The 27,479-nt window shown below is 45.4% G+C and overlaps 1 protein-coding gene across 1 annotated transcript; it reads right to left on the reverse strand.

Annotated features, from left to right (window-relative positions):
* Nucleotides 1-1,305: 1,305 nt before the first annotated feature.
* Nucleotides 1,306-26,630, reverse strand: NOBOX (NOBOX oogenesis homeobox; the record flags this gene model as incomplete). The annotated part of the gene is made up of 9 exons (XM_081192406.1): nucleotides 1,306-1,582; nucleotides 3,854-4,198; nucleotides 6,168-6,499; nucleotides 7,588-7,858; nucleotides 14,662-14,798; nucleotides 16,460-16,581; nucleotides 17,931-18,037; nucleotides 19,801-20,520; nucleotides 26,573-26,630. The coding sequence occupies 9 exons, from the start codon at nucleotides 26,628-26,630 to the stop codon at nucleotides 1,557-1,559; spliced, it is 2,118 nt and encodes a 705-aa protein (XP_081048532.1). The 3' UTR covers nucleotides 1,306-1,556.
* Between the last annotated feature and the right edge of the window lie 849 nt (nucleotides 26,631-27,479).

The following is a 27,479-nucleotide window of genomic DNA, read 5'->3' on the forward strand; positions in this document are numbered from 1 at the left end:
TGTAGCCATTTCATCCAATGGGGCATAAATCCTATCTAAGCTGAAACTGAGAAAGAACAAGTAATTAAACATGTTCATTTAACTTTAATTCACTGGCATATGACTCGTTTGTAATGGGTTTAAATAATAATAATAATGTTGCCACAGGATATATTAATCAACAGCAATATCCAACGGTCTCTGTCTGATAACATTTGACCGAGGAAATGTCCTTCCAGAAGATAACACCAAATCTGCTCTTTCTCTGCTGTTTTAAACAGGAAGTTAACCCAAGCAACAAGCAAGCTGTTTCTGGTGCCATGAGCTGAAGTGACAAATGGAGCAATTGACGTTTAAGCCAAAAATATTGGCAAAGCGACTGGCTAGAAATTAAGGGCCCATCAGTCCAGAGCAGTACCTAATCCATTCTTCCTTCTCCTCTTCTGGACCTCAGGAATCCACCATGGAGGCTGGATTAAGGTTTTCAGGAATGAGTAAGGTGCTGGCAGATGATAGCAAAAGAGTACCAATAAAGTATTGCAGCCCTGGATTTTCTTAGGGGGCTGCCTGAAACATATTGACATTTATTAAGGACTGGAAACTTCTCATGGACTTTTTGCATGAAAAAGAAAACAAACTTGCAATATCTGGATCTGAAGATTGAAAAAACATTGGCTTGTAGAAAACAGAATAGTTGGATGTTGATTTGAGTGAATACTTTGGACAAGTTACTGTATTTAGCTGACAGAGAGTCAGAAGTCTTCATTTTTCCCTTTACTTTTTCTTTCTTCTGTTTTTCTTCTTCATCTCCCTTTCCTTTGCTCCTGTTTCTGTTTAGATTAGATTTCCTTTTCTTTTGTTCTGGTATGTTGTCAAAAGATACTTGGTTTAGGGTGTAAACTTTTGTATATCTTTAGCTGTATATCAATGAAAATAAAATGTTGAAGAAAAGAAAGCAAGGTCAATTCCCCCTTGTGCTCTGTTTGGAACATAAGACTCAGAGCTGCCAGAATGGGCAGTAAGCCACGAGCTCCAATGATTTAGTGGGGCAAAATTCTAATTAGAAAAACTAACAAAGATGAAGACACCAAGGGAACTCAGGGAAGAGGACTCTTGGAGGGCCTGGTGGAGACTTGTGAAACTTGTGGAGGACTTGGGGGACAGAGTGATAACCTCTGTTTATAAAGGTTTACAAAGGGGGAAAAAAGAGTAGGCGGGTCATGAAAGGCTCCCTATAGCAGATTGACAACTGCAAGAATCCTACTCATCAGGGACGAAGACAAATTTGGATGTATCAAAAACAAAAAGTCATCTTCCACGCAAAACAAAGGGCTGAATTTGTTTTATTGAAAGATGTTTCACTGCTTCCTTCCTCAGCAGAGCAATAATAATAAATTAAATAATAACAAGCCAATCCTGTTATTTCCTCTTTTTAGTCTTTTGGGGTTCTGAATTTCACAAAGTACATTCTTTTCTGTTTATCTCCAAGAGAAGGTTTAAAAACAACAAAAGTCATAATATTTTTTTTCTCTCTCAACCCCCTTGTTTTCCACGAGGAAGCCTGAGTCAGTTCTGAGTCAGTTCTTGCTGTCTTCGGGAAAATCTGGAAAGATAAAGATCAGAATAATCCTGTGAAGTCATTGTCTAGGAAAGGAGGTAGAGGTTAAAAAAAAAAAAAAACCTTGCAAAAATCACTTTTGCTAGCCACCAGAGAGTTGTGTTTCTTATTTCCAAAATGTTGCCAGATATCAGAGTCCTCTTGTGGCATATACTAGCCTTCTTGAGTCTAGAGCCCTCCACCCGCGTTATCACCACCAGGCCAGAATGGTAAAGGGGTCGTCCGGAGCAGGAATTGAGTATCTAGAACAGCAGTTCCAGAAGGGGGAACAGTGACTCATTTCATCTCGGGTCATGGGAACCTTGTGGGGTCACCAGCATACAATAGAGTGACCTACAATGAGAAGTTGGCTGTTTGGGAACTGGCCACCAAAGGAAGCATTTGCTTATCAGCTCATTTCAGAGCTTCAGCTCTACTGTTTTCCCCCATGAGAAGAAGGGAAGTAGTTTAAGCAGAAAAGGCTCTCTTACAGCTACTAGGAGCATCATTTTTGTAGCCCTTTAAACATGCCCCTTTAGCACCATCCCTTGCTATATTTGATCATGGCGCAGCTTATAAAGAAACACATAGCTTAAACCTGAATTATGCAATGACATTATGTGTAGTTGGAACTCCAACCACATAGAAAATGTTACTGTGCCTAACCCTTACTACAAAGGAAAATCCCAAAAAAGGCAACATTTACTTTTGGGAACTTTCAGTTAAACTTGGGGTATTACCTTGGTATTATCACTGACTCTAATATTAGTACAGTGGACGCTCGGGTTGCGAACATGATCTGTGTGGGATGCACGTTCACAACCTGCAGTGTTCGCAACCTGCAGCGGCATGTCTGTGCACGCGTGGGTTGCAATTTGGCACTTCTGCGCATGTGCAAAGCGTAATCTAGCGCTTCTGTGCATGCGTGACCGCCAAAACCCGGAAGTAACCCGTTCCGGTACTTCTGGGTTTCGGCAGGTCTGTAACCCGAGAAAATGCAACCTGAAGCGTCTGTAACCCGAGGTATGACTGTATTCCTCAGCTGACTATGGCTGCTTGCTGTCACTGGTACACTTTTTCCATATAACCCACATTTTCAGAGCACATAAAGAAAGAATTGACAGAAGATTCTGGGGTGGGGTGGTTTGGAGCATCAACACAATCCCATTTGTGGATCAGAGGTGGTGGGAGCTCCAAGCAAGAATGGCCTATCAGCATGGATTTGAGGAACCACACTTAAAGGATTTCAGAGGGATGGCGGGGGGGGGGGACTATCTAGCTGACCGGGAGGTGCAACTTTCTGCCCAGAGCCTCAAGCCAACAAGAACATTTCAGCTCCTTCCTAGAAGGCCTTCTGTATGGGCAGCACAATCCCGGATACCCAAGAGAATTGAGGACTAAATGCCATAAACGAACAAATGCCTTGAATCCTTATGCATCTAAAATAGGACAATTTGGGATTTCACTTGGTGGAACTGTGGAGGATCCTGGTCTTTCAGTCCACAACTTCTCCTTTGTGGGGCACAAGGATAGCCCTCCTTGCCACTCAAAAGCTTTCCACCTGGGACTCCTTTGCTTCCAGAAACCAACTTTGCTACTGTGGATGAGTAGGAACCCTCATGTTTTGTCTCAAAAACAGCTTGCAAAAAGGAGCTTGGGCTTTTCCCAACACTCAAGAAAAATGCTAAAAACATACTCACCTGCCCTTACAAGCTCATGTGAGGGAGGATCAAGGGGGACTGCAAGCCCCTGACCCTTCCTTGCAAGGTGGAATGGAGTGACAGGCAACCGAAGGTTCTCTCCTGAGGGTCCAGGAAAAGTGCTGCTGGGGGGTCAACACTCCATCCTTTGAGGGAGGTATGGGGTGGCCCAAAGGGGGTGGCCTTTGGCCCCAACAGCAGTTTACCTTGCTACCTTCTAGTTTTCCTTTCACTGGCTGCTTCACCTCCCATTTCCACAAGATGGGTTTTTATTTCACTCTTGGGACAACAGTGAAGCGGAGGTTGTAAGCATCATCGAGACCTCCTTGAGGTGTGCTGTGAGCACCTCAGTTCTGTTCCCAACAACTCAAAAAACAAGTTCAAAACCATTTCCTATCCACCCACCTCTTCCACAGCCTAATTCTGAATGGCTCCACTACCATTTTGCTCTTTAAATAAACCAACCAACCATCGGGAGATGCAACCACAGCTCTCACACCATCACACCTAGTGTTGCGCCTTCATTTTAATGCTTCATTCCAGACTACCTCGTGATGACCACATGACTAGGACTCACCAGAAATATTGTCTTCCTCTTTGGGGATTTTGTCCATATCAGAGTCCTCTTCAAGTAGTGCCATGTGTTGTGTCTGTGACTGGTGATCCAGGTTTGAATTTAGATCTGTCATTTGCTCAGTAGAGAGCAAGAGAGCAGCATATCCTGAGCCTTCTGTTTTGGGCAGCTGCAGCAGACAAGGACTGGGAGGCCCACTCTGGTTCTGAAGGTGCTGCGCCTGCTCAGCTGAGTAACATCCCCCTCCTGAGCCGGAAAACTGCATTTGTGAGCAAAGCTGATTGGAAAATGGAACTCCTTGCATACACAATTCATTCCAAGGCACAGTCTGAAATGCAGGGATATAGCCTGGGTGAAGGCAGAAGCGAAAAAAGGAGAAGAGAAAGGCAGAGGGGGGGGGAGAGAAAAGAAAGAATTCCTTTATGCTGTTTCAGCCACTGTGGGATTTTTAAGTGTTTTTACCACGAGCAACAGGGAGGCGGGTGGCGCTGTGGGTTAAACCACAGAGCCTAGGGCTTGCCGATCAGAAGGTTGGCAGTTCAAATCCCCACTACGGGGTGAGCTCCTATTGCTCAGTCACAGCTCCTGCCAACCTAGCAGTTCGAAAGCACATCAAAGTGCAAGTAGATAAATAGGTACCACTCTGGCGGGAAGGTAAATGGCATTTTCGTGCGCTGCTCTGGTTTCGCCAGAAGCAGCTTAGTCATGCTGGCCACATGACACAGAAGCTGTACGCCGGCTCCCTCGGCCTATAGAGCGAGATGAGCGCCGCAACCCCAGAGTCGGCCACAACCGGACCTAATGGTCAGCAGTCCCTTTACCTTTACCACGAGCAACAGTTTAAGTCATGCTAATCCTTTGAATAAAAATTTGGGTGTGCTAGAAGAAGGCCTGCACCGCTTCTGCAGTTTGCTACAGAAAGACCCTTTTTTAAAAGTTCCACATTTAAAATATATATCCATAAAGGATGACTGGATAAACTAATTGAATTTATAGAATTGGCAGGATTAACTGCAGTAATAAGGTACCAATCAAACCCAAAAATAAAAATACAATGGAAATTGTCTGAAGATTATATGTCCGTGCACAGCTCAAAAACTAACATGTTGATGTGTTTGGATTAATGTTGGTAAAGCTGGTTAAAATAAACAGTAAGTTAAAAGAGTTAAGAAATATAAATTTAGATGAAAATTGCAATGTGAAATATTATATTATATTATATAGGAGGGTGAGGGACGGTGGAGAGAAGTCACAAGGATGTTTTAATGTCTGTAATTTAAGGTGGTAGGGTAATATGAATTTTGTTTCGTGTCTATGTGTTTGTTTGTTTGTAAATAAAAATTTTCTAATAATAAATAAAATAAAATAAAAGAATAAAAAAATAAAAAGTTCCACATTTAAAAAGCCTTTTGTAACTGCTGTGTTAAATGCTGGCAGTGGTTTGCCCAATAACAAATGTTGGAAATGTAAAGAAACGGAAGGTACATTCTTTCACCTTTGGTGGACGTGCCCAAAGATTAAGGCTTTCTGGGAAATGATATATAATGAACTGAAAAAGGTATTTAAATATACCTTCCTGAAGAAACCAGAGGCCTTTCTCCTGGGCATTGTCGGCCAATTGGTGCCAAAGAAGGACAGAACTTTTTTTATGTATGCTACAACAGCAGCAAGAATACGCATTGCAAAGTATTGGAAGACACAAGATCTACCCACTCTGGAAGAATAGCAGATGCAGGTGATCGACTACGTACATGGAATTGGCAGAAATGACTGGCAGAATCCAAGACCAGGGAGAAGAGTTGGTGAAAGAAGACTGGAAGAAATTTAAAGACTATTTACAGAAACATTGTAAAATTAATGAATGTTAGAAGGATGTTGGATAGAAACTAAGGGGTTTCCAGCTGTAATGCTTTAGGAGATACGAAAGAAAAAGGTTTATAAATGGGTAAAAGGATTTGCTGAACTAACAAATTGAAGTGGAATACAAAGAAGGGAGGTATGAGGAGGTCTGGGGAAATAAGCGTAAGGAAGATATGTTATGGAAAATTATTTGTTTTTTAACTGTTTTTATGTTGTATTTTGTTTCTTTTTTTCCCATTGTTATATTTTAAAAACTTTAATAAATATCTTTTGGGAAATAAATAAATGCTGGCAGAGGTGCAGCCACCTCACCCAGAATGCTGGCGAGGGCCCCCTCTGAGCCTCAGGACCTTCCGACAGTGTTCAATCCGGTCAACTGCTGACAGCGCCTCCAATGGCATCTCTCCCTTAATAAGGAATCAATTACGTTGGGCGGAATTCCATTTGAGGTACTCACCCGAGTTCCCGGCTGGTGGCTGTATTAGGAGCTGTCCTCCTGCGTGGTTCTGCAGGTACCCCTGAGAAGCTTCTGTTGCTCCATAGGTTACAAGTCCCCCGTTGCTAGGCATGGGGAGAAAAGCTGTGGTGGATTTACCAGGCACAGCTGGCGTGAGGCCGACACTGGAAAATGCAGTGCCAGCAAGGTGAACTGGGCCATGGTGCAAGTGGGACACCTGGTGCTGAGGATACTGGCTGAACTGGTAAACCGCAGGCTGGTAATATGGGGTCTCTAGGTTAGCAGTAGGTTCCAGCTGTTCAGGGTAACTGCAATGCACAGGAGCGTCGACGCTGGAGGAAAGAAACAGTTCACAAGTCATTGTTAAGAATTTTAACCCACTCCACAAGATATGAGGACAAATAACTGGGGTTTCTTTGGCAGGGGGGAAGCACATGTTCCAATAGACAGTCATACCTTGGAAGCCAAACACCTTGGTTTCCCCCACAGGCCCTGATAGCTGTAGGTTATGAGAAAGCTAGAGCAATAATCCGCCAATGAATTTGGGATGTGGAACTGCAATGCCACGTGAGCGAGATGAATAAACACCCAGCAATAAAAGATAATGGGAGAGGATTTACCCCAGCAAATTAGTTGTCAAAATTACGAATACCTAAATAACGACAGTCATTTACGCTCACTAGATTCAACGAGCTGCCATCTGCCTTGTCGCAGGGCAGATTCGAGGGTAAACCATACACGGAACGAGTCTGCCCCTGCGGCTTGATGGAGGTAGAAACTGTCTCTCATGTCTTGTTACGCTGCTGTTTCTACGGGGATATACGCTTGGCATTTATCATCCCTGCTATACAAAAATCTCCAAATGGGTCCGAACTTCAATGTCTAAAATCCCTGGTAGAGGACAAGGATCCTGAGATCATGTTAAGGGTAGCTAAATTCTGTGTGATTGCCAAAAAACTTAGGGAACAAGCTGTGCTATCATAATGATTAAGGCCTTAAATGATAATTTTAGGTTATATGTTAGTGACTAAGTTTTAATTTATAGATTTTTTAACTGTTGCTATATCTGTATTGTCCCTGTTATACCTAATTGCAAATTCAAATGTATCCCTATCGTGTTTTATGACTTCCTTGATATTGTATGTGGGCTGGAACTGGTCTGTGACCAAAATAAGAAATTCAAATGCCTGGTGGGTGGGGGTAAGAAAGTCCTGCAAAGTTCATCCGCTCATAGATGATGCACTCACAGTGGATGGTAAATTTGGAACGCAAATAAAGACAACCAATTTTGTGGGACAGGAAGAAAGCCAACAGCTATGGGAATACAACTTAGCCTTTTTATCTTGGGTGGCAAATTAATCTAGATGAACTCTGAGGGGAGGTGCCTTCACCTGACTCCCACCAGGCTCACTTCTCTTACCTTTGGTTCTGGATGCTGTAGGCAAAGACCTCACTGCAGCTACTTTCCTGGCTAGAAGGACTATATTCACTGCTGGGGGTATCCAGCATCAGTGGAACAATGTGGTTGTTTGGGTTAAACACCATGCTGAATGGGAGGCTGGCTCTACGAATGGGTGGAGGACTTGGAACGGGAGGAAAGATTTCTTTCTTGAAGGAACTGAACATGCCCTGGGAGATGTCTTTCGTCTGGGCGGAGTCATATGTGGTTGTTCTGCCAGCAGCAGAGTCGACTGCAAAGGAAAAAGGAAGAACATGTTATAGAAGAGAGGTTGACAGCAGGGCTGAGGGCCCCAAGTGGAAAGCAAACAGAAGATTCAGGGGTGGAAGAGTGCAAGGGAAGAGAGTCAAAAGATGATGGAATCTGGAAAAAGGGTTTGCAGGTTTGATACAATGCTGTTGCCTCCTTCCTAGGACAGTTGTTCTCAAGTTCACATTACATTTTCCAGGTATGCACCCAAGCTCTTTAAAGCCTACTCCTCAATGTGTGGATGTGACAAACAGGTCTTTCTGAGCATGCGTATCATGCAAGAAGGACGCGGGTGGCACTGTGGGTTAAACCACAGAGCCTAGGACTTGCTGATCAGAAGGTCGGTGGTTCGAATCCCCATGACGGGGTGAGCTCCCGTTGCTCGGTCCCTGCTCCTGCCAACCTAGCAGTTCGAAAGCACATCAAAGTGCAAGTAGATAAAAAGGTACCACTCCAGCGGGAAGGTAAACGGCGTTTCTGTGTGCTGCTCTGGTTCGCCAGAAGCGGCTTAGTCATGCTGGCCACATGACCCGGAAGCTGTATGCCGGCTCCCTCGGCCAGTAAAGAGAGATGAGCGCTGCAACCCCAAAGTCGGCCACCACTGGACCTAATGGTCAGGGGTCCCTTTACCTTTACCTTTATCGTGCAGGAATGACACACTTGTATCATGCATCAACATCACCTGGGAGCCACTGTTGAATTCAGTTCCCCGCGGTGTGAACCCTCAGCAACAAATCTACGTTTGCCTCTGCATAATGTGTGGTGTGACCCTCAGGCATCGTACTGAGAACAAGCATCCTGGCTTGTTTCACCTTCAGTTTAAGAACCACCTTTCCAGTTTGTTAATTGCATATGCTGCTGCACAGCCTAGGAGATCGTGTCAAAACAAGTCAAAGGGAACGTGAGTCACATCACACCCTTCTCCAGAAGAGCAAACGGGATTGTGGGAGAGTCCGGATTCCTCTGGAGTTGCTTGTGTGGTTCCACAATTACATCTGTCTGACGTCAGTGACACTTCACCTGCCCCAGCACAGAAGAGGTTTCCCCGATACTGGGTGCAAGTTTCATCACAGCAGGGAAGGGGAACAATGAGCCTGACAGAGACAGGGCACAGAGTAAATTCACAGTTGACACCTATGGGGATCCAGTTATCTTTCCTTCAACAGGTGCCATCCTGACAGCACCAAGAAAAACACAAAACTTCTGTGTCAGCCTTCTACAATACCACAGTCCAGGTGCTCCCCAGCAACGATGAGGGGTAAATTACTGCATACCCTAAATCTCGTAGAAACAACAACCAGCTCTTACTGGTTTGGGTGTCAATACTGTCTCCATGGAAGTGAATGAGAAAACTGAAAAACTAAGAACATAAGGTAGCTCCTATAATAGTTCCTATCATACTGACAGATGCATAAACCACCTTTTCTTTTAAAAGAGCAGAGAGGGGAAAGAACCAATATTTTTACTATTGCAATAATAGGCAAACTATTCGCTTTTCTTAATATCGCTGCAAATAGTATTAGGGGGTCAAAAGTACTCCACAAGCACATTAAACTGCTTTACAAAAATTGTTAAACTCCCCCCCCCCCCGCCATTAGAACCTTCCTTATTACTCTGCAAAACTGGAGTTCAACACAGAGTTCAAACTGAGCAAAAATTACTATTTCAGCTTTTGGGAACCATTTCTGCCCCTCTTGTGAGACTCTTTAATAGCCTTACAATTGATTAAAATGAGAGTCATTCAGTGGAAGGTGACAATGTTGTTCGAACCCACAGAATACAACATAATATTTTGTCCATATTGCAATTCCAAGACATCTTGCTATTCTGACTTCGCTTTGCTGGAGAGGCGCTGCACAGAGAGGGAGAGAATTTTTTTTTCTTGTTCTCCTCCTCTAAAACTAGGTGCGTCTTATGGTCAGGTACATCTTATAGGGCGAAAAACACGGTACATAGAGCTTTGCTGGAGATGGAGAGAGGCAGCCTTAGAACTGGTTGAGGCTGCTGCTACTGATACCAAGAAAATGGGGGGGGGGGGAGTCCGCTCTGTGCATGGGTATTCAGTCTGGTGCCTCCCGTTCTCTTGCCCAGATGGCTACCTTGCGCAAAGGCAGTAGTGTGACCTGGGCCATGGAGGCCAGGTTTTGCTCCCCATCCCTTTATTTTTGAGGCAGACCAGTGGCATGTTTGGTCTGAAGCTCATTTTATGTGTGCATTGGGGTAGGGCTGTTTTCACTTTGTTGGCTGATTGACTTTTCCCTGGCCTTGAAGTAACACCCTGCTTGGTCCTGAATGAGGTAATTGTGCCCCTGAAGGACCAGGTGCGCAGCCTGGGAGTCATTTTGGACTCACAGCTGCCCATGGAGGTGCAGGTCAATTCTGTGTCCAGGGCAGCTGTCTACCAGCTCCACCTGGTACACAGGCTAAGACCCTACCTGCCCACGGACTGTCTCGGCAGAGTGATGCATGCTCTAGTTATCTCTCACTTGGACTACTGCAATGCGCTCTATGTGGGGCTACCTTTGAAGGTGACCCAGAAACTGCAACTAGTCCAGAATGCAGCAGCTAGACTGGTGACTGGGAGTGGCCACCGAGACCATATAACACTGGTCTTGACAGACCTACATTGGCTCCCAGTACGTTTCTGAGCACAGTTAAAAGTGTTGGTGCTGACTTTTAAATCCCTAAGCAGCCTCGGTCCAGTATACCTGAAGGAGCGTCTCCACCCCCATTGTTCAGCCAACACACTGAGGTCCATCTCCAAGGGCCTTCTGGCGGTTCCCTCACTGCGAGAAGCCAAGTTACAGGGAACCAGGCAGAGGGCCTTCTCGGTAGTGGTGCCCACCCTGTGGAGCACCCTCCCAGCAGATGTCAAGGAAATAAACAAGTGACGTTTAGAAGACATCTGAAGGCAGCCCTGTATAGGGAAGTTTTTAATGTTTGATGTTTTATTGTGCTTTTAATATTCTGTTGGGAGCCACCCAGAGTGGGTGGGAAACCCCAGCTAAATTGGTGTGTTGTTGTTGTTGTTGTTGTTGTTGTTGTTGTTGTTGTTGTTGTTGTTGTTGTTTTCTGCACACTGCAGATGATGCTCAGCCTCAATCACCATGCTAGTCTGGGGCAGTGTTTTCCAATCACTATTCTGGTGAACTCTCTCTGGTGACCTGTTCTTTTCTATTCTGCGTTCCATATTTTTCTAAGTAGGAACTTAAGCGCATGCATGTGTTTATCTCCTCTACCCTCCCAATCTATTTTCCTCCCATGTCATGTTTTTTCATATTCGAAATCTGGGGACCCGGTCTTTCTTTCTTTCCTGAAATAATCTGTATGGCAACACTTGAAGCCTTTTTTTGGCTCAAGAGTAAGATAGCAAATATTTAAATATTTGAAGCAAATATTTAAATATTTGAAGCAATCCAAACTAAGATCAACTGTAAGCCACTTTATGGAGCAAACAATCTCCCAACCTACAACTTCTCTGAATTTAACCTCAGCTCATTCACAAATAACCCAGAGATGCATTGAGAAGGCCAGATTGAGAAGGCGATTTGGCCACATCTGGCCCTTGGGCTGCCTACCCTGCCTTAAGCCAACGGCCATGGGGTGGGAACAGTGTCCCACAGCAGTACTTTCTGAAGATACTCATCCAGCTACTGGAGTCACTGAAAATCTGTCTTGTAAGCCCAACCTACGCAACTGATCCAGAATAATACTGTGGTCAAAAACCCTCTAGGAAGTCCAAGGAAGCATCCCCCCTGCCCTGATGTAAATCAACTACCAGGAAACAAAACCTGTTGCTTTCTCAAAATTATTTAGATCGGTTCCAAATAATCAGCACCATCCAAGAATACATGACTTGGAAAGGTTGCTACCTATCCAACACTTGTTTTTCCCAGATCACTAGGAAAGCCCGTCCTTAAAAGCCTGTGTAAGATCACCATCTTCTGGTTGTTACTGACACTACAACAGAGAGTTCTGAGACTTGCTTCGCAAAAGGCGTTTCCTCCCAGCCCTGCTTGCTGCCCTAAGACAAGGAGCAGAGGAGCTTCTCTCTGCCCCAGCTGCTGAACTGAGAATTGGCAGGGACCAGGTGAAGGAAGGAGCTGCTAAGTTTTCCATTCTCTGGGTCAGATTTGCACAACTTGTGATCTATCGAGCCCAATGCAGTTCACCAGCCTGAAAGGTGGCTAGCCTAGGGACTAAGAGAAAAGGAAACAATCCCTAGGGAAAATTTATCAAACAATACAGATAAGCTGCTGGCAGTACACAAAACTGCAAGGGGGGGTGATGTCACTGCGCCAAAGGACATTCTACGGAAGCACACTATTAGCTAGCACTATACTGAACAGATGGACGCGGGTGGCGCTGTGGGTTAAAACACAGAGCCTAGGACTTGCCGATCAGAAGGTCGGCAGTTCAAATCCCCGCGTCGGGTGAGCAACCGTTGCTCAGTCCCTGCTCCTGCCAACCTAGCAGTTCGAAAGCACATCAAAGTGCAAGTAGATAAATAGGTACCACTCTGGCGGGAAGGTAAACGGCATTTCCGTGCGCTGCTCTGGTTTGCCAGAAGCGGCTTAGTCATGCTGGCCACATGACCCGGAAGCTGTACGTCGGCTCCCAAGGCCAATAAAGTGAGATGAGCGCCGCAACCCAAGAGTCGTCCACAACTGGACCTAATGGTCAGGGGTCCCTTTACCTTTATACTGAACAGAAGCCACCCTTCTCTCCCGTGTGGCAGGCTGCCCTCCCAGCTCTCACCTGGACAGGTAAAGACAGCCAGTGCTTCCAAGTCCCACATTCCCTCAGAGATTTTTTGCTTTGGCTCTCTCTCTTCCCACCCCTCTCTGAACATCCCTTTCAATGCTGTCCTCAAGGCACTTGGAAACCCTGAGCCAATTTGCCTCCTAGTTGGCCGGCTCCTATTTCTCAGTCTGCATCTCCCACTCCAGCTGCTGATCCTCGGCTGAAAGGAAGAAGAGGAGAGCGCTTTCACTCACACCTTCAGTTTGCTCCAAGGACTCTCACTCTTGCCAGGCATGAGTCTCAGGTAAGTTCCCCTTAAAAATGCTTTACATGAAGGGGGGCAGTGAAAGCCACTTTCCTTTAGGACTCTGGAGGGAGCAGCTACCTGGCATTTGACTACCCAGGAACAGTCGAGATTAAATTAATGGACTATGCAGAATTGGACAAAATGACAGGAAGGTTTCAAAACCTGCGGGACCAGAGATTTACAGAAGATTGGAAGAAGTATATGAATTATTTGAAGAGCAACTGTAGTCAACAAATTACGCTAATAGGACTACAAGAAGTTTTGTAAGGAGAAATATACGAAGTGTTACAAAGTAGAAAAAGATAGAGATATTGATTATGAGTTTGAAATGTAATAGGGAAGATAAGAAATGCATAGTAAGAGATTAGATTGGGAAATTTTCAGACAGGATTGATGGAAGTAAAAAATTTGAATAAGATGTAAAAGTATGTTTAATTACTATTGAAAATGATATGTTAACAAAAACTAATAAAAAATTATATTAAAAAAAGGAACAGTCGAGTTAGAAGGGACCACGAGGGTCATCTAGTCCAACCCCCTGGCATTGCAGGAATCTTTTGTCCAATGTGGGGCTCAAACTCACAATCCTGAGATTATCTACTGAGTTATTTCCAAAGGAATATGAAAGAAAGCCAGGAACTCATTTTTGCCTTCACCAGTGAAGAAAATCTCATTGAGTTACTTTGTAGATGCAGCCGGTTAACTTTCAACTCAGAGTCAACAAGGGTTTCCGCCGCCTCTCTCAAGTAGCCTTTTCATTCTAAGTCTCTTACCCACTGTCTGATTGTCTAATTGGAACCAGATTGGATCCAGGTGAAACTGATGAGTATTTTTGTTTGCTCTTACACAGTGAAAGCAAATTTTACAGTCCTGGCTGCAAGATTTGAAAAATCAAGGGAAGCATTCTGGAATCAGTCTTTGTCTCAGTGAGGCACAATGCAAGCAAGGAATCCACAAGCAAGGAATCACGGGAGGTTTTAACCTGGGGGGGCACCTGTAGCCCTCCTGATGATGCTCTCACCACCCCCAACCACAGGACCTGCTCGGAGAGGAAGTCCAACAACTCAAGAAGGGTCGCAGGTTTCCCTATATTAAATGAAAGCCATGCTTTCTTTCCAGTGAGCAGAGTTGCATAACAGGTCAAACATGAAGACTAGATATTTCCTTTCTAAAAGCAGAGAAGACTCCCTGGAAAAGACCCTGATGCTGGGGAAGATGGAGGGCACAAGGAGAAGGGGATGACAGAGGACGAGATGGTGGGACAGTGTTCTCGAAGCTACCAGCATGAGTTTGGCCAAACTGCGGGAGGCAGTGGAAGACAGGAGTGCCTGGCGTGCTCTGGTCCATGGGGTCACAAAGAGTCAGACACGACTAAACAACTAAACAACAACAAAAGCATTGCAATTGTGGAAAGTCGATGGGGAAAAACAGTCACAGGTGTGCTCCAACATCAGTCTTTCTCTGCTGTATTCCAAGGAATGAGACACAAGAATCCTCCGTTTACAAGCTGTCTTACGGCCTTTTTCAAAAATGCCAAAGCTGTTTTACGTGCGCACCTTAAAATGTGAACGGAACAATCTTGTGTTTATCCCATGAAGATAAAGGCCTCGGTTTAGTGCTGCACAGTGGGAGAAATAGACTTTCCACTGAGAGAGGAAGTAAAGTAGGGAAACAGGGAGTGAGGCAAGGGCCAACCCTACCCAAGTCACCAGTGCCACAAGCTGAACAGATCTCACCTGAGGAGGCAGCCAGTGGCACAGCCGACCCACTGAGCATGTTAGAATAGTTGGCATCAGGTGCGGCATCCATCATGAGTGCAGCAGGCTGATCGTGCTCCATGTCAGATACGGGGGGTGCAGGCAGCAGAGTTATACTGAAAGCAAAGTTTAACAGCATGATCAGGAGGAAGAAGAAGAAGAGTTTGGATTTGATATCCTGCTTTATCACTACCCGAAGGAGTCTCAAGGCAGCTAACATTCTCCTTTCCCTTCCTCCCCCACAACAAACACTCTGTGAGTGAGGCTGAGAGGCTTCAGAGAAGTGTGACTAGCCCAAGGTCACCCAGCAGCTGCATATGGAGGAGTGGGGAATCGAACCCAGTTCACCAGATTATGAGTCCACCGCTCTTAACCACTACACCACACTGGAGGAATGGGCAGAAGGCAAAATGCAAACCTTCCCCTCAATGCTGCTTCACTTTCCATTTCCTTGTCTTCTGAGGAAAAGAGATTCTGTCGCCTTCTTTACTAAGATAATGCCTTTGCAGCTCCATTACAGAACAAGAATATTCGTTTGCTCTCTTTAGCTTGGTTGGCTGATCTGTCAAATGCCCCCCCTCCAATTCAAACCCAAATATCACAGCTGTCGAGGCAAAATTTATCATATTTCAGGGCTGCTCTGCTGAGAGGATGTTTGGAACCAGGCAGAGGGCCTTCTCGGTAGTGGCGCCCGCCCTGTGGAATGCCCTCCCATCAGATGTCAAAGAAATAAACAACTATCCAACTTTTAGAAGACATCTGAAGGCAGCCCTGTTTAGGGAAGCTTTTAATATTTGAAGATTTATTCTGCTTTTAATGTTCTGTTGAAAACTGCCCAGAGTGGCTGGGGAAACCCAGCCAGATGGGTGGGGTAGAAATAATAAAATTATTATTATTATTATTATTATTATTATTATTATTATTATTATTATTATTATGAGGCATTGGGGAAGGGGGAAGAGAGGCAATAAGGAGAAGGATACAGGAAACAGGAAACATGGGAATTGATAAAAAGCTGTACAGGAATCCAAAGCCACACCCCTATAATACTGGCAGGAGTTGGGGGAAATAAATTTGGGGGGGGGGAGGCAGTATAAAAGCAAGGATTTGTTGTATTCCATAAGAGTTGCTTTAAGAAAGCTTATTTTAATTTCACACAATTTCCAGAGAGAAAAATCACTTAGCGTAACTCATAAGGCAGTTCTATTTTAAAGGGGGGTGCATCATAAATTTGGAAAGGAACTGATGGGGAAAAGCATTTTTTGTCAACTTCCTCTCATCACACATTTTGTCTGTTGTTTAAACACCTATACCTTTTAGTTATATCTTCTGTAACTCACAAAAACCTGTATTTTAAAACATATTTGCAATTTAAAATCCCAAATACTCTTTAGAAACTGAATTGTATTTGGGTACCTAGAATTTAGACTTCTGGCTACAGACATTTTTGTATTCCAGCACCATTAACAGAAAGTATGAAATTAAGAAAAAGGCTGTGAGAGAAAATAAACGCCCGTCATTCATATCAGCTTCATCCTGGAGACTGGCACGCATTTTTGCCAAACTGCTAAAAGTGACCTGAGAGATTCCTCCTAGATCATAGTGTGATGTCACTTATGTCAATTTTGCTCCCAAAGAAACAGGCTCTGCAAGTTTCTGTAGTTCCAAAACCTTGGAAAACCCACGTGACAAAAGAATATTTTAGGATGTAAGGAACTTTCTGTTCTCTTAAAAAAACTACCATCCATCTTCAACCTGAGTTGTGGAGGCTTCTCACCCCTGAGAACTTTGTTGACGGCCTATTGACAAAGCCAATGTTGCGACTGAACATTTCTTGCTACTTTTCACCGTCAATTTCTCTGTTTTCCTCCACTTGGCTCTGCGATTCTGGAACCAGATCTAACAAAGGGGAGAGGAATCCTCAGTGAAACAAAACAAACTCCACATTTCCAACTTCTTTGTAAACCGTATGAACACCAAACTCACCATAAAATGAGAGGTCTTGTGGCAAGTTAATGCTCTTCACCAGATCACAGAACCCCCTTTCACAACACAGAGAAATCAAAAGGCACCGCAAAAATATCCACCACCAACCATCCCATTTTAAAAGCCAAGCAAGGACTGAAGCTGCAATCTGCTTGATGCTTTTCAAAGTATTGGTGCTGACCTTAAAAGCCCTAAACTGCCTCGGCCCAGTACACCTGAAGGAGCATCTCCACCTCCATCATTCTGCCACTGAGGTCCAGTGCTGAGGGCCTTCTGGCGGTTCCCTCATTGCAAGAAGCAAAGCTACAGGGAACCAGGCAGAGGGCCTTCTCGGTAGTGGCACCCGCCCTGTGGAATGCCCTCCCATCAGATGTCAAAGAGATAAACAACTACCTGACATTCAGAAGACATCTTAAGGGAAGTTTTTAATGTATGACATATTAGTGTATTTTTGGTCTTTGTGGAAGCCGCCCAGAATTATATTATTAATTATTATTATTATTATTATTATTATTATTATTATTATTATTATTATTATCTCTCCTTCCTCAAGCTACATGCCCCACTCTCCTGGTAAGAAGCAGCTGGAGAAGGGCAAATTGAGTGGGGAATTGCCAGAGGTTGCTCTGTCCTTTTCCCCACTGCTACTGGTCCACCCTAGACTGCAGCCGGCTTTGGCATTTTATATATAAAAAGCTGCTACCAAAGATACAGTAGGGGGGTGGCGGTATATGTGATGGAGCATCAATTGCAATTTGGATGCTGGCCCAATCTGAATGAAACACAGTTGTGATTCAACTGCTATTCACCCCCTGCTACAGAAAGGCTAACAGCAGGGGTTGGCAAACTAAGGTCCGGGGGCCGGATCTGGCCCAATCGCCTTCACAATCCGGCCCGCGGATGGTCCGGGAATCAGCGTGTGTTTACATGAGTAGAATGTGTCCTTTTATTTAAAATGCATCTCTGGGTTATTTGTGGGGCCTGCCTGGTGTTTTTACATGAGTAGAATGTGTCCTTTTATTTAAAATGCATCTCTGGGTTATTTGTGGGACCTAGGAAATTGTTCATTCCCCCCCAAAATATAGTCCAGCCCACCACATGGTCTGAGGGACGGTAGACCGGAGTTGCTGACCCCGGGCCAACAGGGGGGGAGGGAGGAATTGTAAATGCAATCCCAACAGCAGAATAATCCTTTCCCAGTGGGCTATTTTTACTATCAACCCCCCTCCCCCCATGTTTGTTGTTCAGCAGGGAAGACTCACCATAACACGCTGTGGGGTCACGCTGATAGCAGCAGCAATTTCGCGACGCTTCTCGCTGTCCGGATAATGGTCCTCGTGGAACGTTCTCTCCAGCTCCTCTAGCTGTTCTGGGAAGGAGGGTATCATTAAATGAAGAATAAAAAGGGGGAATGCAAAAGGGAGAAGAGGAAAAGTTCAGAGTGGGGAGGAATAGTATAAAACCCTTAAAATATTTGTATCAACACTCCTATACGTCAAAATACAAATACATCAAAATCTTGCAGCACACCCATGGTCTCTAACAGGAGGGCTTCTGTTCAGGGCTAGAGCCAGTCTTCCTACATAATGCTAAAGGGCTGAGGCTGGGGCTAACTACCAGCTCTGAGCCTAATCACCTTATTGCCATATAGCTATGGAAGTGACATTACAGGAGTTTTTAAAATCTCATACCCAGTGCACATTTCACTTCAACATCCCCTGGATGTCAACCACAGATAACGGGCTACATTCAGTGCTGGTCATACTCAGAGTAAGCCCATTACAATTAATAACAATTGCTAATTTAGATTTGTTAATTTCAAGGAGTCTACTCTGAGTAAACCATAGTTGGATACCAGCCATCATTCTAAGATCTACGTAGCCTGCTTGACTTGCAGTTCCTTCAGATCTTTTTGCCCCCACCCTGGGGGCACTTGTAAGAGCTGCTCACAGGAAACACAGCAGAGAAATGTTAGTACAGTGGTACCTCAGGTTAAGTACTTAATTCGTTCCGGAGGTCCGTTCTTAACCTGAAGCACCACTTTAGCTAATGGGGCCTCCCACTGCTGCTGTGCCGCTGCAGCACGATTTCTGTTCTCATCCTGAAGCAAAGTTCTTAATCCGAGGTAATATTTCTGGGTTAGCAGAGTCTGTAACCTGAAGCGTATGTAACCTGAAGTGTATGTAACCTGAGGTACGACTGTATAGCTATGAATGGGCAGAAGCATGCCACCCTGCAAGCATACCAACCTATTTAGGCAATTAAATTTATCTACAATTTTCTTATTGTTGTTCCCTCAACATTTCAAAGGTTCTGGAAGCTTTCATGTCTGGGTTTTTTAAATGTATTTTCTTTTAACTCATCAACTACTACATATTTCTGTATACCAAGCAGGTATGTAGAGATCTCTAACTGATTTTTGAGTGGCCCAGTTTCAGTTCCAAACTGATGGGCTCTCAGCTACCTGAAAGGAAGGAATATTCTGGAATTAAGAAATCTGAAGGAGGATCTATAATGGAATTGCAGAACGGCATTGCAAGGAGTTAAGAGATGTTGTAACACTTATCTTAGGACAGGGCACCAGCTGGCCAGGGAGCCAATTTCTTATCTATTGTTTAGTCCTGGGCTGCTGTTAGCTGGGCTTCAAAGCTCAGCGACCTGTCCAAGGAGCTCTGGTGTCTGGTCATGGGGGCCATGAGAATGTTTACGAGAGAAAGATATAAAAGTGGCTTGGAAACTCTCCTCCACCAACCTCAGCAAAGACAGAGACTGGTGAAGGTGCTACTGAACGTACTAGCCATTGTGCTGTACTGAGCAGGGCTAAGCATTGCTTACTCTGCCTGTAGTCAAGCTGTAATAAACACTTGGTACAATTCACTTTTTGGTTGGGTCACTGCATTCAGACCCAGCAAAAAAAGAAGCTGCTGCTGTTGGTAACACGGGAGCCTTGAGGGACTTCAAATGGGTGCTGGTGGTTTAGGAGGCAACCTTTACCAACTCATAATCCTTCCCTGCTCCCCAGCAAAGTGTGCAAGTAAGTAACTGTAACAGGATCCAGGAGCAGTTAACACTGTAGCACTGAGGGCTGAGAAGGGACCATGAAGAGGGGTGAATCAGCTCTTAATCGCTTACCAGCACTGTAGAACGTGCGTGTCTTCTTCTGGGCAGGTGGAGCAGGCTCCACTGGAGCTTTTGGTGGTTCTTTCTTCTCATTGGTGCCCTCCTGCTTGCCCTTGGCTGTCTGGAATGAAGAGGCTCTGGAGGACTGCTGACCCACACAGCTGGCTGCAGCGCATCTGGCCGATCTGCGCATAGCATTGCCCAGGTTTTCGCTCACACCCTGACTCTGTTCCTCCAAAGCAGCCGAAGATGCTCTCAGAGAACCAGCAGTGAAAACAGCATTGCTTCTTCTTTTCACATTCCCCTTTTCCGAAACTTTAAGGCAGGATACTTCTGCTGGGATTTGTGGCTTTGGCTGATTAATGAATTCTTGGTTCAGTTCAGCTTCTGGAATAGGGGGATCAGGGTTTATATTGCTGGCATAGTTTGGCAGGTGCCTGTATATAGTGACAAAATTGAGCTGGTGACTATCCAAAGCTGACGAATGTGGAGCCGAGGACCCTGCGCCTTGTCCTATGTAACAGTCCCCTGCCTGCTCTTGCTTTGCAACATCATTCTCCCTTTCTTTCGCCAGGATCTGCCCCATCTTTTCTTCCATAATGACGGTGTGGAGAACGGACACCACACTACTTCTGGCTCCAACCTCACTCTCAAGGTTCCCATTTTCATCTGTGCACAACAGCGGCTCTCTAAGTCCCTTCCCCTCTTGACCCGCAAACTCCTCCATGCACACTGCAAAGCAAATGAACTGAAATTGTTATTCAAGAAAGCGAGATACAAAAGTAAGACAGGTCCCTGCTCAAGAAGTTTGCAGTCTAAGTTTTAACTGTGGAAAGACAGCAATGCAAGACATAAAGTGAAGGGTAAAAATAATGCAGGCTGAATGGGAGCAGAAATGGCTGTTTCACTTGGGAATGAAGGGTTAAACCAACAGCTTCCCAGGGGGAAATATGAACTAATGCATTTCCAATGTGCAAAAGTCAAAACAGCTTCCCGTGACATAAAAAGCCATGTCCTGGTTTTGTGTAATTTGTTCTAATATACATCACAAGTAGCTTACACGTTCTCCATCTATTATTATGACCTGTGGAGACCTCTGTCCTTATTTCTTAAGTGTTTAGTACTGAAAAAGCAGCTTCCTTACAAAAGATGTACAACCTTCATGAAAAGTCATGTCATGGGACACCTTCCTGCTCAGCCCCTGCCCCACTCCTCTTCCACCTTTATCAGTGTAGTGGTTTGTTTCCTTTCCGCTTTAATTTTGCAAATGGTCACTTTTTTCACAACCTCTTAATGACCTCTTAACTGTCACAACCGCTTAATGACTGTCTTAGACATCTATTAAACCTAGATGGCTTAAAACCAAGCAAGCAAGCAAGCAAGCAACCAACCACAAGACAAGTCCACGGAGGAATACTCTGTCAAGGGCTTTCATGCACAATAACTACCTCAATGTATGCCTCCAAGCACCAGATACTTGGGTCAAACAAATGATGGCCATCATTTCATGTACTGCTTGTATCTGGGTTACCACAGCTGGAAACAGAACACTGACCTTTGGTTTGAACTTGCAAGGCAAGTCATTTAATACCCCCTGCATACACCCAGTTTTTCCTCTTGAAGAGCTCATAAAAGTAAGGAGAGAGTATTTTATAGCGCATTGTACCTTAGATTTACATTGACAGCGTATGAGCCTATATTTCCCAAGGGCGGAAATATTACAAAATTAGTGAATGTTAGAATGATGTTGGTTAGAATTTAAGTGGTTATCAGCTGTAATGATTAAGATAATTGGGGGGGGGAGAAAGAAAGGTGGGAAATTAAGTGAAAATTAATGGTAAGGATTTGCTGAATGAATAATTTGAATTGGAATACAAAAAGGGAAGGTATGAGGAGGTCTGAGAAGTAAGTTAAAAGAAAATAAGTGAATGGAATTATATGTGTTTTTATTTTTGTATTTTTGTTTTTTCTGTACAACCTGTGAAAAGTTAATAAATATTTTATATATATATAAACGTCGCCTAGACACCCCAACTCTTACACGGGAAGACACCCGAAGACACCAAAACCTACATATATATATATATATATATATATATGTAGGTTTTGGTGTCTTCGGGTGTCTTCCCGTGTAAGAGTTGGGGTGTCTAGGCGACGTTTCGACGAGGTCTCACTCGTCATCTTCAGGCTGGTGCTTTCGGCTTCTAGTTACTAGAACAGAGCAGGATCTCAGTGTTTGAGTTCCTATAAATACTGTTGAGGGGGTGTGGTGTATGGCCTCCAACGTTCTGGGCAGATAGGAAGTTCCTAGGTTAATGTGCCTTTTCTTCTTTTGTTCATTAATTACTTGAGGGATATCTTGAGTGATTACTTGAGTGATATTCTGAGTACCACTTAGGAGGGTCATTAGGTGTGGATTAGTTGCTAAAGCTTTCGTGTCTTGACCTCTTGACCTTGTGAAGAGTTTTTCTGAGAAGATGGCTGTACTGCACTTAGTTGTGCTCTGGCTTGGCTTCGTGTATAGGGGCGAGCTGTGGTTTTGTGCCCTGTGCCAGCCAGATCTGTGTAGGGATTGCAGGGGGGTGCAGCATCCGGAGGTGCCACTATGGTTTGGCTACTGGATGGTGTCTGTAATTTATCTGTGGAGAGGGTCTGGGTTTGGGTCTGGTGTGGTTGATTGGAGATGGCGTTCTGTGTGCCTCTGGTTCTGGTGTCGGTTTTTGTGGGGAGGGCTAATTTCCAGATGTCTGGCAGGCGGGACGTGTCGTCACGCTTGTTCATGTTGTGAGGGTGTTTCTCTATCTCGATGGCTTCCATGATTATTCTCTTGTGGTGATGTTCCATGTTAAAGAGCAATTTGGAATCTGCAAAATTAATTTCGTGTCCTGTTTCTTTCATGTGTTGGTAAAGAGAGGAAGTTTTTTCTTCTTTTTTGACGGCATTCTTGTGTTCTGCGATACGTGCATTTATTCGTCTGTTTGTTTGTCCAATGTACGTGGCTGGGCAGACTTTGCAGGGTATTTCATAGACCCCTTGGTTTTCTAACTGGATTTTATCTTTTGGGTTTCTGAGGATATTGGCTATTTTTACAACCAACTTCCCTTCCTTGACGTCCTAATCTACAAAAAACCTGATGGCTCCCTAGGACACACTATCTACCGGAAAAAAACACACACCAACCGCTACTTACATGCACAATCACACCACCACCCTGCACAAATAAACTCCGTAGCCAAGACTCTCATCTCCAGAACCAAACGCCTGGCTGACAAAGACCACTTGACAACTGAGTTACAGAATCTCTCAAATGTGTTAATCGCCAACGGATACCAGCAAAACAGGGTTACGAAGCTAATCCAAAAAGAAACACCCCCAAAAAACCAAGACACAGAAGAAAACAATGGCATGGCCCTCCTTCCTTATATCAAGGGCACTACAGATAAAATTAGCAAAATCCTCCATAAACACAATATCAAAACAGCCTTTTGCACCAACCAAAAAATAGCCAATATCCTCAGAAACCCAAAAGATAAAATCCAGTTAGAAAACCAAGGGGTCTATGAAATACCCTGCAAAGTCTGCCCAGCCACGTACATTGGACAAACAAACAGACGAATAAATGCACGTATCGCAGAACACAAGAATGCCGTCAAAAAAGAAGAAAAAACTTCCTCTCTTTACCAACACATGAAAGAAACAGGACACGAAATTAATTTTGCAGATTCCAAATTGCTCTTTAACATGGAACATCACCACAAGAGAATAATCATGGAAGCCATCGAGATAGAGAAACACCCTCACAACATGAACAAGCGTGACGACACGTCCCGCCTGCCAGACATCTGGAAATTAGCCCTCCCCACAAAAACCGACACCAGAACCAGAGGCACACAGAACGCCATCTCCAATCAACCACACCAGACCCAAACCCAGACCCTCTCCACAGATAAATTACAGACACCATCCAGTAGCCAAACCATAGTGGCACCTCCGGATGCTGCACCCCCCTGCAATCCCTACACAGATCTGGCTGGCACAGGGCACAAAACCACAGCTCGCCCCTATACACGAAGCCAAGCCAGAGCACAACTAAGTGCAGTACAGCCATCTTCTCAGAAAAACTCTTCACAAGGTCAAGAGGTCAAGACACGAAAGCTTTAGCAACTAATCCACACCTAATGACCCTCCTAAGTGGTACTCAGAATATCACTCAAGTAATCACTCAAGATATCCCTCAAGTAATTAATGAACAAAAGAAGAAAAGGCACATTAACCTAGGAACTTCCTATCTGCCCAGAACGTTGGAGGCCATACACCACACCCCCTCAACAGTATTTATAGGAACTCAAACACTGAGATCCTGCTCTGTTCTAGTAACTAGAAGCCGAAAGCACCAGCCTGAAGATGACGAGTGAGACCTCGTCGAAACGTCGCCTAGACACCCCAACTCTTACACGGGAAGACACCCGAAGACACCAAAACCTACATTCCTGTACCCGTGAAAATCTACGAAAGCAAATATATATATATATATATATATCCCCCAAGGGCTTACATCTGATTCCCAGGTAGCATTCAAGGCCAGATCTGCTTATCTGAAACCTGCATTGTGTGTTTTCAGGCCATTTTGGGGACCGATTGAGCTAATGCTATACTTCTTAACATGGGGGAAAGGGAAGACCTATCCCTGAACTTTGTGACGCCACAACTCAGACCATCCATGAGGGTGCAGTTGATACTTTAAACTGCCTCTGGTGTTGGACTCAGCATGCACAGGCACCACCACATGCCAGGACCATGACAGTGGATAAAAGCTTTGTTCCTGTGAATTGGTGGTACATACATAAGGCCAATTCATCACAGGTCCACATGCCACATGCAAAACATGTTAAGGATTCAGTGTCACCATGAGCATCAGCCTGGAATTTGGGGCCAAACTAGGCTTGATAGGCATGCCCATCTTTCTGTTCACATATAAAACAGGAAAGGGGTCATAGAATCTACTGCCTAGATGAAAAAGAGTAAACAGGGGTGGGGGGAGTGAAAACCACCCCTCCCTCACTTTTCCTTTGAGCAGCCTTCTCCCAACCCAGTTGTGATACCGGAAATGAACAAAGTTCAGGTCAAGATTTGCTTCTCTTCCCTTGCACTCCTTTTCATGCAAACAGCCTTCCAAGTCCCTGCTATGCGAAGGAAGTGGTGTGGAAGAGATGTGGATGGCTGGCCCTAACATCGAGTTTGGCCTTGATTCTCACCCCACTTAACAGGACTGAGGTGGTTTCAAGTCATTCTGATGTTTTCACATGTGAAGTTAAAGGTAAAGGTAAAGGTACCCCTGCCCGTACGGGCCAGTCGTGTCCGACTCTAGGGTTGTGCGCCCATCTCACTTAAGAGGCCGGGGCCCAGCGCTGTCCGGAGACACTTCCGGGTCACGTGGCCAGCGCGACGAAGCTGCTCTGGCGAGCCAGCACCAGTGCAGCACACGGAAACGCCGTTTACCTTCCCGCTATAAAGCGGTACCTATTTATCTACTTGCACTTAGGGGTGCTTTCGAACTGCTAGGTGGGCAGGAGCTGGGACCGAACGACGGGAGCTCACCCCACCGCGGGGATTCGAACCGCCGACCAGGCGATCGGCAAGCCCTAGGCACTGAGGTTTTACCCACAGCGCCACCCGTGTCCCTATGTGAAACAGTTCACATGTGAAACAGAAAATAAAAAATAAGTGCTGCCTGTTGAGTGAGGACGCTCTTTTTTCCTCTCTTTTAAAGGTGCGCCACCAGCCAACCAATGTAAGAGAAGTGGGGGACACTGAACAGGCAGAGTGTCTTTCTTTTCTTTCATTTTCAGGCCAGGTACCCAAAGAACATGAATTAGAACCACCCCACCCCTTATTTTTCCTGACCCCACAAGCCTTAGATCCATAAGCATAGCTTTTGTGCTGTGCCTAAGACCTAGCAAAATAAAACTATAGGTTGCATTCACCCAAGTCTTACTCAGAGGAGACACACTGAAATTAATAACCAAGTGAGGCCCATTGATTTCAAAAGATCTACTCCAGGTAAAACTGAATGGGATACCGCCCTCTGGGGCTCCTTCCCCTTACCATGAAACCCCACCCAGCAAGGTGCCAGACTTTTCCTTACAGTAATTTCCAAAGCTGTGCAAGCCAGTTTCCGCGAAGGTTTACTCAGAATCAAGATCCACTGTGATCAGTGAGATTTACTCCCGTGCAAGTTTTAATACAGAAACCAGCGATAGAAACAAAATTCCGTGGCACTCAGTGAATGAACCGCCCTGCCGGAGCTACCTATGGAGGAAATTGTTTGTTTCGCTCCTTTGCAGAGCGAGGAACTAGCTCCTTGGGACGAGAAAAGGAACGTCCTTCCAAGACGCCGGAGTTCGAGGCTACAACGCGCAAAGTAGAGCTTGCTCCAGAACTGGGCTTTCTGGAGGCTGCCTTGGGGTGGGGGAGAAGTGATTTACCACGTCCTTAACTAGAGCGTGTCTAAGAAGGAATTGGAGCGGGTCCCCCTTTGTGCAGAGGAGGTCCCCAAACGCAGCAACAGGTGCGCTCCCCTCGGGGCTAATATTAACGCGGGCATAATTGGGCCATTACATTCTTCTATTGGCAATTAAAGATGGCAAATAAGAGCCAAGTGCGCGGGAGCTTCTAGCGCGCCGGCGAGTCCTCTCCTCCCCAGGGACGCCGAAAGGGCGGCGGGAGAAGGTCCCGGAGGGCTGCTGCCCCTTGCCCACCCCGGCTTCCATGGCCCCCACTTTACCCGCGTCCTGGGGCGGCGGAGCGGCCGCCGCTGCCTCCAGCTGGGCGCGCCCTTCCATCTTCCGCCTCGGGCGCGGCCGCCGTCGCTGCAGCGCAGGGAGCTTTGTAAACCGCCCCGCGCGCCGACGCCAGGCAAGCTCATCAAGGGCACCTGCGCGGCGGGAGGAAGCGGCGGGGCACCCCACATGCGTTGATTCCGAAGCCGGCTCGCCAGAGTCTGTGCCGGATTTACCTATAGATATACAGGGCACCAGTGACCACTCTCTTGGGGGCTCCCAAAAAACTAAAGGTAAAAAAACCCCTGGATGTACATTTCCAAAATAGAAGATAAATAACAAATAAAATAAAACATACATACAGCAACAGTGTTTTGTGTTGTGTAGGCTCCTATGCAGTGGCGTAGCGTGGGTTGGCAGCACCCGGGGCAAGGCAAGTAATTTGTGCCCCCTAACCCGTGGATTTGCGCCCCCTAACCCATGGATTTGCGCCCCCTAACCCTAACCCCCAGATGTTGCGCCCGGTGCAGCCGGCCCCCCCCTGCACCCCCCACGCTACGCCACTGCTCCTATGGTGTGAGTAATGTGTGAGTAATTAGCCTGCTCCCTAAAATATCACTGGTTTGCTCATTTCTATATACAGTGGACACTCGGGTTGTGAATGTGATCCATGCGGGATGCATGTTTGCAACCCGCAGCATTCACAACCTGCAGCTGCGCTTCTGCGCATGCATGGGTTGCGACTCGGCGCTTCTGCGCATGCACGACTGCCGAAACCCGGAAGTAACCCGTTCCGGTACTTCCGGATTTCGGCGGTCTGTAACCCCAAAAAACCCGCAACCTGAAGTGTCTGTAACCCGAGGTATGACTGTATAGGGTGCCTACATTCTGCATGGACTGGTTGCATGGCAT

The sequence above is a fragment of the Podarcis bocagei genome (genome assembly GCF_964188305.1).
Source record: "Podarcis bocagei genome assembly, chromosome: 4".
In the NCBI taxonomy this organism is placed as follows: Eukaryota; Metazoa; Chordata; class Lepidosauria; order Squamata; family Lacertidae; genus Podarcis; species Podarcis bocagei.